Here is a 13,195-nt window from a genome sequence, read left to right as displayed (position 1 = left end):
CTTCCCCACTGCTCATCTTCCACTAAGGAATCGGCCTGGAACTGCGTGGTGACTGTTTGTTGAGTGAATAAGTAAATTTCCATGAGTCAGATTTGTATAGTTTGGCCCAGGGACTTAGAGAAATGGCTATTTTATACATAATGTGTCTCAAACTCTTCCCTTGAAATAGCCCTAGTAAAGTTGAATTGTTTCACAGGGTGGTCTGGGGGCATAACTTGAAGCAACTGGAAATTTCCTTGAAGGCACATATTTTCTCTGAAAATTCCCCCAAATTTCGTAACTTATGCTGATAGGGTCCCAGGTTTATCTTATTTCCCCCAAAATACTGTAATTTACTTACCATTTGTTATTTAATTCCCCCTATTTTTATCTATCTATCTATTTATTTTGACAGAGAGAGACACAGTCAGAGAGGGAACACAAGCAGGGGGAGTGAGCGAGGGAGAAGCAGGCTTCCTGCAGGGCAGGGAGCCAGATGTGGGGCTTGATCCCAGGACCCTGGGATCATGACCTGAGCGGAAGACAGATGCTTTAACGACTAAGCCACCCAAGTGTCCCTTCTCACAAAGATCTTGAAAGCTTCAGAAGTGGGCCACAAGAGTAACATGTGTCTCTCAGTCTGAGCATTTGATAAAAGATTTGACCTTGAAGTAGTTGCTTTGCAAGCTAGTAAGGAATTTGTTAGCCTGTTAGATATGACGACAGTGTTCTGCCTCTAGTGGGTGGTATGTTTTAATTATAGGAGAGAACACATGGAACATTTATATCTACTCAATTTGCAAGAAGCAACATTTTCAAGTTAGGTAGCATAGTTTGGTGATAAAACAAAACAAAACAGGCTTCTGAGTCATGCAGACCTGGGCTGGAATCTGGGTTCTATTGCTTGTTCATTCTGATTTTATACTAATTAACCTCTCTAAGCTTTAGTTTTCCCACCTACCACACAGAGATGGCAAGAATAATGTTATCTGCCTCCGTGGGTTGTTGGGGGTACTGAGCAAATTATTGCTTGTAGCCCTTGGCATTGTGACCGGTACATAGTAAGTGCTCAGTAAATAAACATGTGGGCCAGAGACCCAGATCGGCAAGCGAGTGATTACAGTGCACAGTGGGAGGTGTTATAGCAGGGCATAGCACGTCCTGTGGGAATCTCCAAAAGGACATTGGGGATGGCTTCCTGAAGCAAGTGACATTGAATTTTGGGCAGCTGAAAAGAGGTTGGGGAGTATTACAGGCAGCAGGCGGTATAGCGAGAGGTCTCAGATGATGTCAGGGACAGAGGGTTGGGGTGAGAGATAAGGCTGTACATGGCAGGAACGACAAGATCGTGCAGGACCAGCTAGCCATGAAAAAAAGTTCATCTTTCACCCAGAGAGCAATGCGGACCATTAGACAGCTCTAAGCAGGGCAGTATCAGATCAGACATGCAAGAATGGGGGCAGGGAGACCTGTGAGGAGGTGAGAGGTAGCTTGGCCTGGACTGGGGTTGGTCTGGAGAAGGAGAAGGTGGCCATATTGGTGAGACATTAGGAGACAGTGATAAGACTTGACCGAGTGGAAGTTGGTGGAAAGAGATGGAGAGGATTACCCTGTGGTGGTGCAAGATGATACCTTTTACCAAGACAGGGACAGAGAAGGAGCCAGGGCCAGGGGCAGGGTACAAGATGGTGAGTTCAGTTTTAGACAACGGAGAGTTTGAGAGGTCTGTCTGTGAGATATACATGTAAGATATGCACCATCCCATGGGCCACTGGATCTTTAGTAAGCAGAGAGGCAGGCAGAGAGAGAGGAGGAAGGAGGCGTTCTGCTAAGCAGAGAGCCCAATGCAGGGCTCGATCCCAGAACCCTGGGATCATGACCTGAGCTGAAGGCAGAGGCTTTAACTCACTGAGCCACCCAGGCCCCGGATATATAGATCTTAAGCCAGAAAAGAGTCGGAGCTGGAGCTAGAGCCTTGGAAGATGTGGTAGGCTCAGTAATGGCCCCCAAAGACATGCAGGTCCTAATCCCTGGAACCTATAAATATTATCTCATATCCAAAAGGAATGTTTCAGTTGTGATTAATGTAAGGATCCTGAGATAGGGAAATTATCGTGGATTATCTGGGCAGATCCTAAATGTAATCACAAAAATGCTTATAAAATGGAGACGGAGGGAGATTTGACCACAGACATGAAAGCAATATGATATGACACAGAGGCAAGATGCCCTTGAAGATGGAGTAAGTTGACTATAAGCCAAAGAAGGTGAGAAATGCAATTCTAGAAGCTGGGAAAGGTAAGGAAATAGATGCCCACCGAGTACCTTCAGAGGGAGTGCAGTCTTGCTGGTGCTTTGATTTCCACACGACGAAACTCATTTCAGACTTCTGACCTCCAGAACTGCAAGAGAATAAATGTGTGTTGTTTGCAGCCACCAAGTTTGCAATAATTTGTTACAGTCCCGATAGGAAGCTAACACAGAAAACATCCACATTAATGGTGTGAAGGAAGCTGGTGGGGATGGATGAAAGTGTCCAGAAAGCCTGGGCAGAGTGAGAAGAGCAAAAGGTCTAGAAGGGCGCTAGCATTTAAGATACATGCAGAGAAAGTACATCTGAGAAAGGGCCCCATGGAGTGGCCAGGGAGGGAGGAAAACCACCAAGGAAAAGAATTCTCTCAAAAGTCAAAGGAAAGAGTTTTTCAAGAAAGAGGGAGTGATTAATAGTGCAAAATATTTCTAGAGGTCAAGAAAGAAAAGTGCTGGTTGCATTTTAAGAGAGAGATCCTCGTTGACCTTGAAATAACTCTGGAGGGATTCCTGCTGAAAACAGACCTGAGTCAGTTGAAGGGTGACTGAGTTGTATTTCACAGCATATTTGTCCTGTCTCCTCCAGCAGACTGTACACAGTTTTTCAACATTTAATTCTATTACAAGTAGTATATGCTCCTTTCAGAGAAGTTAGGAGATACGGATTCACCAAAAGAAAAAAAAAATACTCATAATGTCCTCAGCCGGTGATATCTTAGTGTTTTTTTTTAGTGTTTTTTTTTTTCCCCTATGTAAAGTATGTAATAGTCTCAATCACCTTATGGAGTAAAATATTACCAAGCCGGCCACTTTAAGAGTAGAAAATTTAGGTTTGGGGGAGCCTGGGTGGCTTAGTTATGATTTTGCCTCAGTCAGGGTTGTGTGATCAGCCGTGTTGGGTTCCCCACTGGGCTTGGAATGTGCTTAAGATTCTCTCTCCCACTCAAAAAAAAAAAAAAGAGAGAGAGAAAGAAAAAGAAAACTTCAAGTTTAGAGAAGTAAGCAATTTGCTCAGCCGCACACAGCCAGTCAACAGCAGCAATCACGATTGGAACTCAGATCTATGAAATTCCAAAGCCAATATTCTTCATCTCAGTGCTTCCCTGATTTATTTTTTTAAATTAATTAATTAATTAATTTTAAAAAACCTGAATAAATCCTTTCCATAGGACTTCAGGCTCCAGAACAAAACCCAAGTGGATTTCTATCCTGAACCCCATTCCTCATCCGCCCAAGGAAATAGGTGGTTTCCAAGAGGTAAGGGTTAACAGTTGGGAAGAGTGGCAGTCTTCAGCCCAGTACGGACAGTGAGCAGGGTTGAGGAGTGAAAGGCACGATACTGAGCCCAGCAAGAGTGAGGGCGCGGTGAGAGGGTCCGCAAAGGGCGAACGGATTGCTCAGAGTTTATTCGTTACGCGCACGTGTTAGGTTCTTTCCTCGAAACTTCACAGTTTAGTGGGCATCAGACTTCTCACGTCGCAGAGAAGGAAACTGAGGTTCCAGGAAGGAATGTACCCGCCTTCAGATCACACAGCCACCCAAGGGCAACGAGCCACACAAACCCCACGGCGAACCAAGGGGCGGGCGGGCGGCTCCGGGGGAGCGCAGACTGGAGGCCAAGAGCTGGGCGTGCGGCGCAAGGGAGTGGTGCAGTTGGGAGCGGAGAGGGGGGCCCAGACCAGGTGGGCTTGGTGGAGAGATGGGGGCCGGAGTCGGGATGAGGCCGAAGGGGCAAAGTCACGAGGGCTGGGAACGAATCCATAAGAGAAGACACAGGGCGCAGGCAGGAGGGACGCCGAGGTGGGGCGCCCGCGCAGCGGGAGGGTAGCAAACTTGGGAGGCCCAGGAGAGGGCCGAAAGGGGGCGTGGCCGTGGAGGGCCCGAGAGGGAGAAGTGGCAGAGAAGCTCGCAGGCAGGCCAGGGCGGCGCAGTCGGGACGGAGCTCTCTGGGGCTGGGCGGGCTGGGAACCCTGCAGGGGAGCCCGGCGTGGGGCCGGGGGCGGGGCCGGGAGTCCGGGGCAAAGCTCTCAGGGCCTGGGAGGCTTGGGGGCGGAGCGGAGGAGCCCGGTGAGGTCTCGAGCTCCGGGGCCCCGAGTCCCGGTGGCCGGGCGGGGCAGTGAGTCAGGGGCGGAGCTCTGAAGGGATGGGCGGCCTGGGGACGGGGCCGAGGAGCCCGGTGAGGGGCGGAGCTCCCGGGTTCTGAGGCTTGGTGGCCCCGCGGAGGAGTCCGATAGGGAGCCGGGGGCGGGGCAGTCAGTCAGGGGCGGAGCTCTCAGGCTGGGAGGTCTGGGGGTGGGGCTGGGGAGCTCGGCGAGGGGCCTGGGCCGGGCAGTCCAGCCTAAGAGGGGGTGGGCGGGGAGAGGCTGGAAGGCCAGGGGCGGGGCCTAAAGGCCGGCGGGGTGGGGAAGCTCTAGGCTCCCCGGACGCGAGGGAACGCGGCTGTGCAGGGCGAGGGCAGTCGAGGGCGGGGCGGCGTGGAGGGGGCGGGGCGTGCGGAGGCCCCGACGGCGCTCGCGGTGGGCTGTGAGGCCAGCCCAGTTCCGTGCAGCGAGCGCCCCCCGCGCCCCGCTCCGGCAGTCCCGGCGCCCCAGCCCCGCGCCCGCCATGCCCGAGCAGCTCAGCGTCGCCGAATTCCTGGCGGTCACCGCGGAGGACCTCAGCTCCCCGGCCGGGGCCAATGCCTTTGCCGCCAAGATGCCCCGGTGCCGGGGGGCGGCACTGGCGCGGGAGGAGGTGAGGGGGCCGAGGCGGGAGGGGTCGGGGGTCCCGGCAGGGCCTCGCTTTGACCTTCACGGGCGTGACCGTGATGGCTTTTACCGCGTCCCAGAAACCTGACCCCTCTCTAGATCTTTGAGAACCGAGTGCATCTTAAACATCGGCGACCTCACTTTCGAGTCCGGAGGGGGGCCCCGAGTGACTTTTTGTGCGGGAGGGGGGTGGGAATGGGGGCTTGAGGTCATCTCGATGACAGGCTTCACAGGTCGGGGTCATAACCCCAGTGCTCGTGTTGATCGGCCCCGTCGCATGCATGTTTGTTCAGCGCCTCACTGCATCTGTTTGGGTTTTCGTCTTCGGAGCCCCACGAGTTTGCTCCCCAAGTCACTCCCCTCCTGGAAAACAGGCCTTTTGCCTCAGTCTGAACTTAACTTTTCCGCAGCTTCAGGGAGGCCCCCTCCCCCTGGCTGTGGGTTCTGAGATTTGGCCGGCGCTTGTGGAATGAATGCGAATGAGAAGGCGCCAGGAGCCGGGGTTCACCTTGGCCAGGCTCTTGGCAAGTTTGTAGTCTCCCCTCCCCTCCCCTTTTCTCTTTGTCTTTCCCAGCAACGCGTCCCAGGCCTTTTCTTTCGCCCTTGCAGGCTGCCCCACCCCATTCCCGTCTGCACCGGAGTTCATTCCTACCCCCCACCCAAACGGACCTGCTGCACGCTGGCGGGGGGGTGGGGTGGGGGGGGCTCCTCTGCCCCGACTGTTCTAGGGCAGACACCCTGCGGCTTTGGGTCAAGGGAGGATAATGGGGTTGTGCACCTCCCTTTCAGAGGATGCCCTGAATTGGGTGGCATTTTTGACTTTACCAGGAGCTCTCATCTCCAGTCTTCACCATGAGAGTCTTGACCGCCCACTGTGTGGCAAATAAAAAGCTCAATAGTTCAGAATACTATTGGGCCTTGGCCCAGTGTCTTGGGCCAGTGTCTTGAGGAGTATCTCCTTCTCCCCCTCTCCCTGACAGGCTGAACCCCCATCCCAGAGTCTGTGCATCTCTCTGTAGGGGTGTTAGAGGAGCGTGGGAAGAGCATTGACTTTGCGAGAGGCAGAGCTGTGTTCAAATTCTGGCCCTGCAGTTTGCCAGCTGTGTGAGCTTGGGTGTATGACCTGAGCTGTTTGAGCCTCACATTTGGGATCTATAAAATGGGATAATAATGTTTACCTCACAGGGCTATGGTATTATATGAGTCAGTGTGAGTAAAGCATGCATCTTTATAAATGGAATGATTATCAGGTTGATTGATGGACCTTTTTAGACGGTGACCGGTTCTCTTTTGTTTGTCCTCATTTCTCTCATAGAGACTAGCCTAGTACGTTGCACATAGTAGGGTTACAGGCTTTCATTAAAATAAGAAGCAGCCGTGGCGCCTGAATGGCTCAGTGGGTTAAAGCTTCTGCCTTCAGCTCAGGTCATGATCTCAGGGTCCTGGGATCCAGCCCCGCATCGGGCTCTCTGCTCAGCGGCTTCCTTTTCTCTCCCACTCTGTCTGCCTCTCTGCCTACTTGTGATCTCTGACTGTCAAATAAATAAATAAAATCTTTAAAAAAAAAAAAAAGAAGAAGAAGAAGCAGCAGCAGCCAATGACCTTTCGGCCTCTTTCCTCAGGCAGAACCAGTAACTTAAAGTCCCCGCACTATGAATGTGGATTCTGTGTTTCTGGGAGGTTCACAGGGCAACTGTCGTCCTGATGGGAGAGTGCTGCCAGAGGTTTGTCTTCATGGCTTCACATTCCTTGACCTGGAAGAGTTCAGTGCCACTGGCATCATTAGGGCTTTCACAGTTCACCCTCCTCTCTGGGTTGTTCATTAAAATGTTAGATCAGGAGCCGGAGAAGGGACTGTACTATGAACCTTTCTCCAGGGACAGAAATGGCCATTTATCCTGTGCATCTGGCCTTGCCTGGGTTGGTGTGTGTTAGTACTTGTGTGTGCTGGGGAATGAGTGCGGGTGGGAGGGAGTATGGGGGGGGCGCCCCTTGGAACGGGTCTGGAGGCTGTCGTAGACTCCGGTCAGGACTCAGCTTTGCCCCAGTTCAGGCCAGACAAAAATCCAGCCTCGTTTGCCTTTAGGACTTTGGTTTGGTCCGTGTGACGGTTTGTTTTCGCAGCAGAAAGCCTGTGGCACCCAAACACAGCTTTTCTCTTCAGTGTTTTGGTGTCCGAATAGTTAGCATCTGACCTTTGGATTGGACTTTCCTGAGGTTTCCTGTTTGATTTTGCATTCATGTTTATATTTACATGCAGTTTGATGCTGGCATCCACCCACACCCCTTCCCCCCAGCTTCCCCCCCCGCCCCCGCTCCACAGTACCCCCATTCTGGGCATGTCTAACCCACCCCCTGGCTTGAGGCTCCATTTGGCTGAATTAAAATGCAACAGGTTCTTAAAGCACACCTTCCAGTCCCCTATGGCTTCCCCGGGAGTAACTAGAGACACTGTGCTGGGACTTGTAGGACTCTTTAGGTCCTCTAGGAAGGACCCTTGGCAAGCCACTGAACTGGAATGTCAGCATTGAGCAGCCATTTAAGATAGAGGTCACCTAGGAACTCTCATCTAAGTTGTGAAACTGATGTCCAGAAAGAACAAGAGACTTGTCCGAGCTCCTTCCTCTGGGTAATAGAAGAATTGACATTGCCACCCAAATATTCTAATCCCTGTTCCTATTCTGTTTCCTTCCTAAGTCCAAATGCCTGCTTTCCCTACGTAACTTCTCTGAACCTTAATTATTCTACCCTTAAAATGGGTCTAATAATCCTTCCTTGCTTTCCTCTCTAGGTTGTTAAAGCTTTGTTTGTTTGTTTTTTTAAGATTTTTATTTATGTATTTGACAGAGAGAGACACAGTGAGAGAGAGAACACGGGGTGGGGGGGAGGGAGAAGCAGGCGTCCTGCTGAACAGGGCGCCTAATGCTGGGCTCGATCCCAGGACCCTGGATCATGACCTGAGCTGAAGGCAGACGCTTAACGACTGAGCTACCCAGGCATCCTAAAGTTTTTTGTTTTTAATTGTGAAACACTGTACAAATGTGAAGGAATATTAAGACAAATAAACCATTCTGTCAACCACCTCTTTCCTGTTCTGGGCCCCTTTACAGTCCTCATCTTACTAGTAATAACAAGAACACAGGTGAAAATGGACCCAAGAAGCTTAAGTCAGTCACCTAGTGACTGCCTTAGTCACCACTATCACATAGTGGCTATGTCTGACTCTAAGTATATGCTTTATCCAGTTCTCCATGCCATCTCTGGGCCAGGCACCAAGGACGTAGAGATGCTGCTCTGGTTTGATGGCTGGTTGGGAGATGTGCCTGCCTTAAGGAGACGAGTAGGAATCCCAGGAGTCTGTCCTGAGTGCCTAGAGAGAAGTACAGAAGGAGGGGCACCTGGGTGCCTCAGCAGGTTAAGCCGCTGCCTTCGGCTCAGGTCATGAACTCGGAGTCCTGGGATCAAGCCCTGCATCAGGCTCTCTGCTCAGCAGGGAGCCTGCTTCCTCCTCTCTCTCTGCCTGCCTCTCTGCCTGCTTGTAATCTCTCTCAAAAAATAAATAAAATCTTAAAAAAAAAAAAAAAAGAAGTACAGGAGGATGCCATAAGAGGTCAGTGGGGTCGGGGGGGAGAGAACAGTGAGGATTGGTGCAATCATTGAGAGCTTCCTGGAAGAGGTGACTTCCAGATGGGTCTTGAGAAATGGAGGAACTCCTTCCTTCAGTGGAGAGGGTACGTGAGTGAATTTGGAGATGCGGGAAGAGAGCATATACAAGGACCAAGTAAACTATTTTGACCGATGCTAAGAATTCATGCAGTATTGTGTATCTCAAACTACTACTGAGCGTGTATCTCCTGCTAAGGTATTAGATAAAAGCAGTCTTCCACGAAGAGATCTTCGAAGGCTTGCGTCTCATATATTTATTTGAAGGTCAATGAAGTTTTAATTGCACAAAGGACATGATAATTTTTTTATTAAGTTTTAAATTTTAATTCCTAGATAGTTAACATGTAGTGGTATAAGGACATAATCATTTATAATTAAAACATATAAAAACATAACAGAAAAGGCAGAATTCACCTCTGATCATGCTTCACAATCCTTATACTCTCCCTGGAGGTATTTGCTGTGGAAATGTGTGTGTTTCCCAACATATGACCTCAAAGAAAATACATTATCGCAAGGGGGTGGTAATTAGGAGGAATGTTTACCTCGATTAGTATCATGTTCTATATCACATAGTTGACGTTTTATTGGAGTCAGATTTGTCTTGTCCTTTGTGACTTTGCTTTTTTTTTTTTAATCTTGTTTTAGAAAGAACTTTGTTGCTAATACTCTTGTGACTTCTATATTCTGCTCTATTGTGTCTTTATTTGTTTTACAAAAAATAATAAAAATTATGTAATCTTTGAGGTTGTTTGCAAGAAACATAAGCCCTCTCAAGCTGCTGATGTTGAAGGGAAACTTGTTTTAGGGAATTAGAGGGGCCTCAGGGGACTGAAGCGTGGTTAAGTAATAGTAGACCGCATCAGGGCCTCACTTGAGGCTGGGAAGTCATCAGAAACAAAGGGAACTGCTTCATCATTCTGGCTGCCCTGCCTCTGCTTCTTTCGGCGTATCTGCTCACTTGTCATCACACAGGTCCCAGAAGGTATCACATAGTCGTCTGGGGAAGAAGGTGGCTTCAGCCCCATATCCCCGTGACCTCACGTGTCTGAAGGTAACCACGCTGGCCTTGGGTCCCACTTCCTGGTTCCTGGTGGAGAGGTTGATGGCCTGGCTCGGCTTCTGGATTGGTTCTAGAAAATAGGGTTTCCACCCCTGGTTTCACGTGGCTACGGAGACCTGTGCTGTGGGAGGGAACACTTCCCAGAGAAGAGGGGCAGAGCTTGGAAAGTCCCCACCCCTCCTATGCACAATCTAGGATCCAGGGAGAGGCACAGTTCTCATCCTGTTTTCTGCCGACTTGGCTATCCAGGTGTTAGGTGGACCCCAGTTTCAAAAGCTCGGGTTTAGTGGAATTAAAAAGATGGAGAGCTAGGGGCCTCTGGGTGGCTCAGTTGGTTGGGCCACCAGCTCTTGATCTCAGGTTGGATCTTGATCTCAGTGTTGTGAGTTCAGGCCGTGAGTTGGGATCTGTGTTGGGCGTGGAGCCTATTTAAAAAAAAAAGATGGAGAACTAGAGGGTGTAGCATGACTTAGAAGGCCATGACTGCCAATTTGTCACTTGGGCTTTTTGCTGGACACGGGGGACCAGTGAACCCAATCATGTTGTCCAAGGAATGGATGAGGCCAGTTCTGCTAAGGGACACAGCAGCCAGCATAAGGCCTTTGGGACTGCTCGGTGCCAGGGCCTGTGGTATGCACTGGGTGGACACATTGCTTATTAAAAGAAATAGAGGCCTTGCTCCATTGCGCTTTCAAATCTTCTGGGGAAGACGGCTAGTAAACAGATTAACAAAGTAGGTAATTGCATGTTGTGATGAATGGCATGAAGGCTCATCCTCCTGGCCAAGGCCTTCCTTGGAGCTTGGTCCTGGGCCCTCATTTCTTTGCGTGCTAGCCCCTCCCCGGGCAATCTCATCCACACCCTCAGCTTCGGTCCTCTCTCATCTTTAAGCGACTCACTCACGCATTGGTATATCCAGCCCAGACCCTCATGTTCAACGGCTTGCTTGGCCATTTCACTTAGACATCTCAATGAGTCCAAAACCACACTTGTGACTTCCTACACAGGCTGGCCTTTCCAGGATCCCCTTCTCCAGGAGTGGAACCTCCCTCTGTACTGTCACACCAGCCAGAAACCTTGTACCTCCACATGCATCCTGCATCATCAAGGGTCACCAGTTCTGTAAATATCTCCGCAGCCTACTCACTTCTATACATCCCAACCCTGTCCAGCCCACCATCACCTCTCCCCTGGTGCTCCTAACTTGTTTCTCTGCTTTTATTCTAGCCCAGTTCTCCCTAATAGCACTGCATGTCCCTCCTTTGTGGCACACATCAGAGATATATTTTGTATTTATTTATATAATGATGTTATTAAAATCTGATTACTCACTAGATTTTGAGTTCCATGAGAATAGAATCTAATCTCACCACTGTACCCCTGGTATTTACCATAACACCATTGTGGGTGCTCAGAAAATATTGGTTGGATCATGAATAAATAAAAGAGGAAAACTAAAAAGGAGCATACTAGAGAATAGTGGTGTGAGGGTGTTCCAGATTGGGGGAACAGCTTAAGCAAAGGCCCTGAGGCAGTAAAGAACCTAAAGCATCTCTGACACCGAAAGGAGGCCAGAGGGACAGCAGCTTAGTGATGAGGTGTTGGAAGACCAAGATCGGATGAGTTTGGGAAAGCAGGCAGGGGCTTTCAAGCTTGTAGGCCCTGGCAGCAGGTTTGGATTTTATCTTTTTTGTAAGCAAGCAGCATGATCCAGTTTCTGTTCTAGAAAGGTCCTATCAGCTGCCTTGTGGAGATGAGATCAGAGGGAGCAGGAGAAAACCCAAGGATGCTGTCACAGCTGTTCATGGAAGAGAATGATGGAAGTGTGACTAGGGCCGTGATTGGTGGAGGAGAGAAGTGGACAGATTCTAGAAGTATTTTGTAAGTAGTAACTAACATCGAGACTTGTTGATGGAGTGCATGTAGGGGAGTGGTCAAGAAAGGCTCCCAGATTCCTAAGGAAGAATGCCATTGACCCTTTTCTAAGGAGAAATCCGGGGGAGAAACAGGTTTGGGGGAGAGTCAGGAATCCTGTTTGTACGACCTTATAGGTCTTTGAGATACCCCAGTGGAGAGGTCAGGAAGGCGTTCGGGTATGAGTTTATTTCGGGTATATGAGTCTGGAGATGAAGGGAGTGAGGGAAGGAGAGTTGTCAGAGTTGAGATAGCGGGTTTTGAACTTGTATCTGTGTAAGAATCACCTGCTGGCCTCCTCAGAGAGTCTAACTCAGTAGCTGTGTCTTTCTGAGGTCTCTTATTGCAAGCGATAGAAACCAACCTGAGCTGCTTCACACAAAAAAGCAGTTCACGGAAAGGAAATATTCAGTAGGTCACACAGTTTCTGGGAAGCTGGAGAGCTGGGGTGAGGTGGCAGCCAGGCTCTGAGCCAAAATCACTCCGCTGAGCCAGTTTGGCGAGGACACCGCTAAATGCCACAGCTCGTTGCTGCCACTGTCCTTGGAGACAGGGCTCCTTCGTGGCTCTTGCCGACGGCAGGAGAACAGATCTTACCTCTCTGCTCCCGACTCGGAGTCTGCAGTGAGTGCCTGCTCCGCCGAGTCCCGCTCGCTCCTGGACCCTAGCTGCAAGGGAGTCCGGAACAGCAAGAATTTGGACTTCACAGCTTTTGCCAGAGGCAAGCTCTGCCAGGACTTGCACTGCAAGTAGTTTCATAGATGAAAGGAGACTCATAAGCTGGCCGGTGAAAAGTGGCAAGTGTCCCTGGCCGGTTTGCTGGCGGGCAGGAGGGTGTCTGAGAATCTGCATTTTGATCAGCGTCCCAGGAGATGCTCTTTCAGACGGTCCATGGACCACGTGGGCTTACATCGCATTAGCTGGTGTTTAAAGCTGAGGGAATGGATGAGGTCCCCCAGGGAGAGGAAGGAAGAGGGCCCTGGGTCCAAGCTCTGGGGAGCTCCAGGGCCAAGAAGTTGGGAAGGAAAAGAGTAGCTAATGAAGGAGATTGAGAAGGAGCTGCCAGTGGGGAAGGAGGAAACTCAAGAGGGTACAGAGCCCCAGAAAACTGGAGAGGAGTGTTCCAAGGAAGGAGCCATGCTCAGCTCAGTCAGATGCTGCCTAGATGTCCAGAGGCAAAATAAGAAAATGGCAGACACAACGCCTTTCTATGGCAACATAGAAATCGATGAACAGGTTAGGAGCCGGGCCAGTGCTGGCTTCCCCTCTGTACTGGCCTGGACCGATTCAGGGAATGGGCTGATGAGAAGTTCTCCTGAGATGGGGAGCTGAGATGGGATGATGGCTGGGGACCCGCGCCAAGAGGGTTTTCCAGGATGGGCTTAGAACGTGGCCCCGCCTCAACCATCCTCTTCCCGTACCTACCTCTGGACAAGGGCAGAGGGTCTTCCTGGAGTGTCTGCCTCAGGCTCAGTCTTGTAGAGTCTCCCCCTCTCTCTAAATTTCAGTCTTCAGT

At 50.3% G+C, this 13,195-nt stretch overlaps 1 protein-coding gene across 1 annotated transcript in view; it reads left to right on the top strand.

Moving 5' to 3' along the window:
* The first annotated feature begins 4,707 nt into the window (after positions 1–4,707).
* ASAP3 (ArfGAP with SH3 domain, ankyrin repeat and PH domain 3) overlaps positions 4,708–13,195 on the top strand; it is a 46,932-nt gene continuing 38,444 nt past the window's right edge. The window contains 1 exon segment of the mRNA XM_082687896.1: positions 4,708–5,022. Within this exon segment, the coding sequence (XP_082544022.1) occupies positions 4,894–5,022 (129 nt within the window). The 5' untranslated portion in view covers positions 4,708–4,893.

The sequence above is a fragment of the Mustela nivalis genome (assembly GCF_964662115.1).
Source record: "Mustela nivalis genome assembly, chromosome: 10".
Lineage (NCBI taxonomy): Eukaryota > Metazoa > Chordata > Mammalia > Carnivora > Mustelidae > Mustela > Mustela nivalis.
Note: the sequence above shows the minus strand (reverse complement) of the source record. Positions and strands in the feature narration are given on the sequence as shown.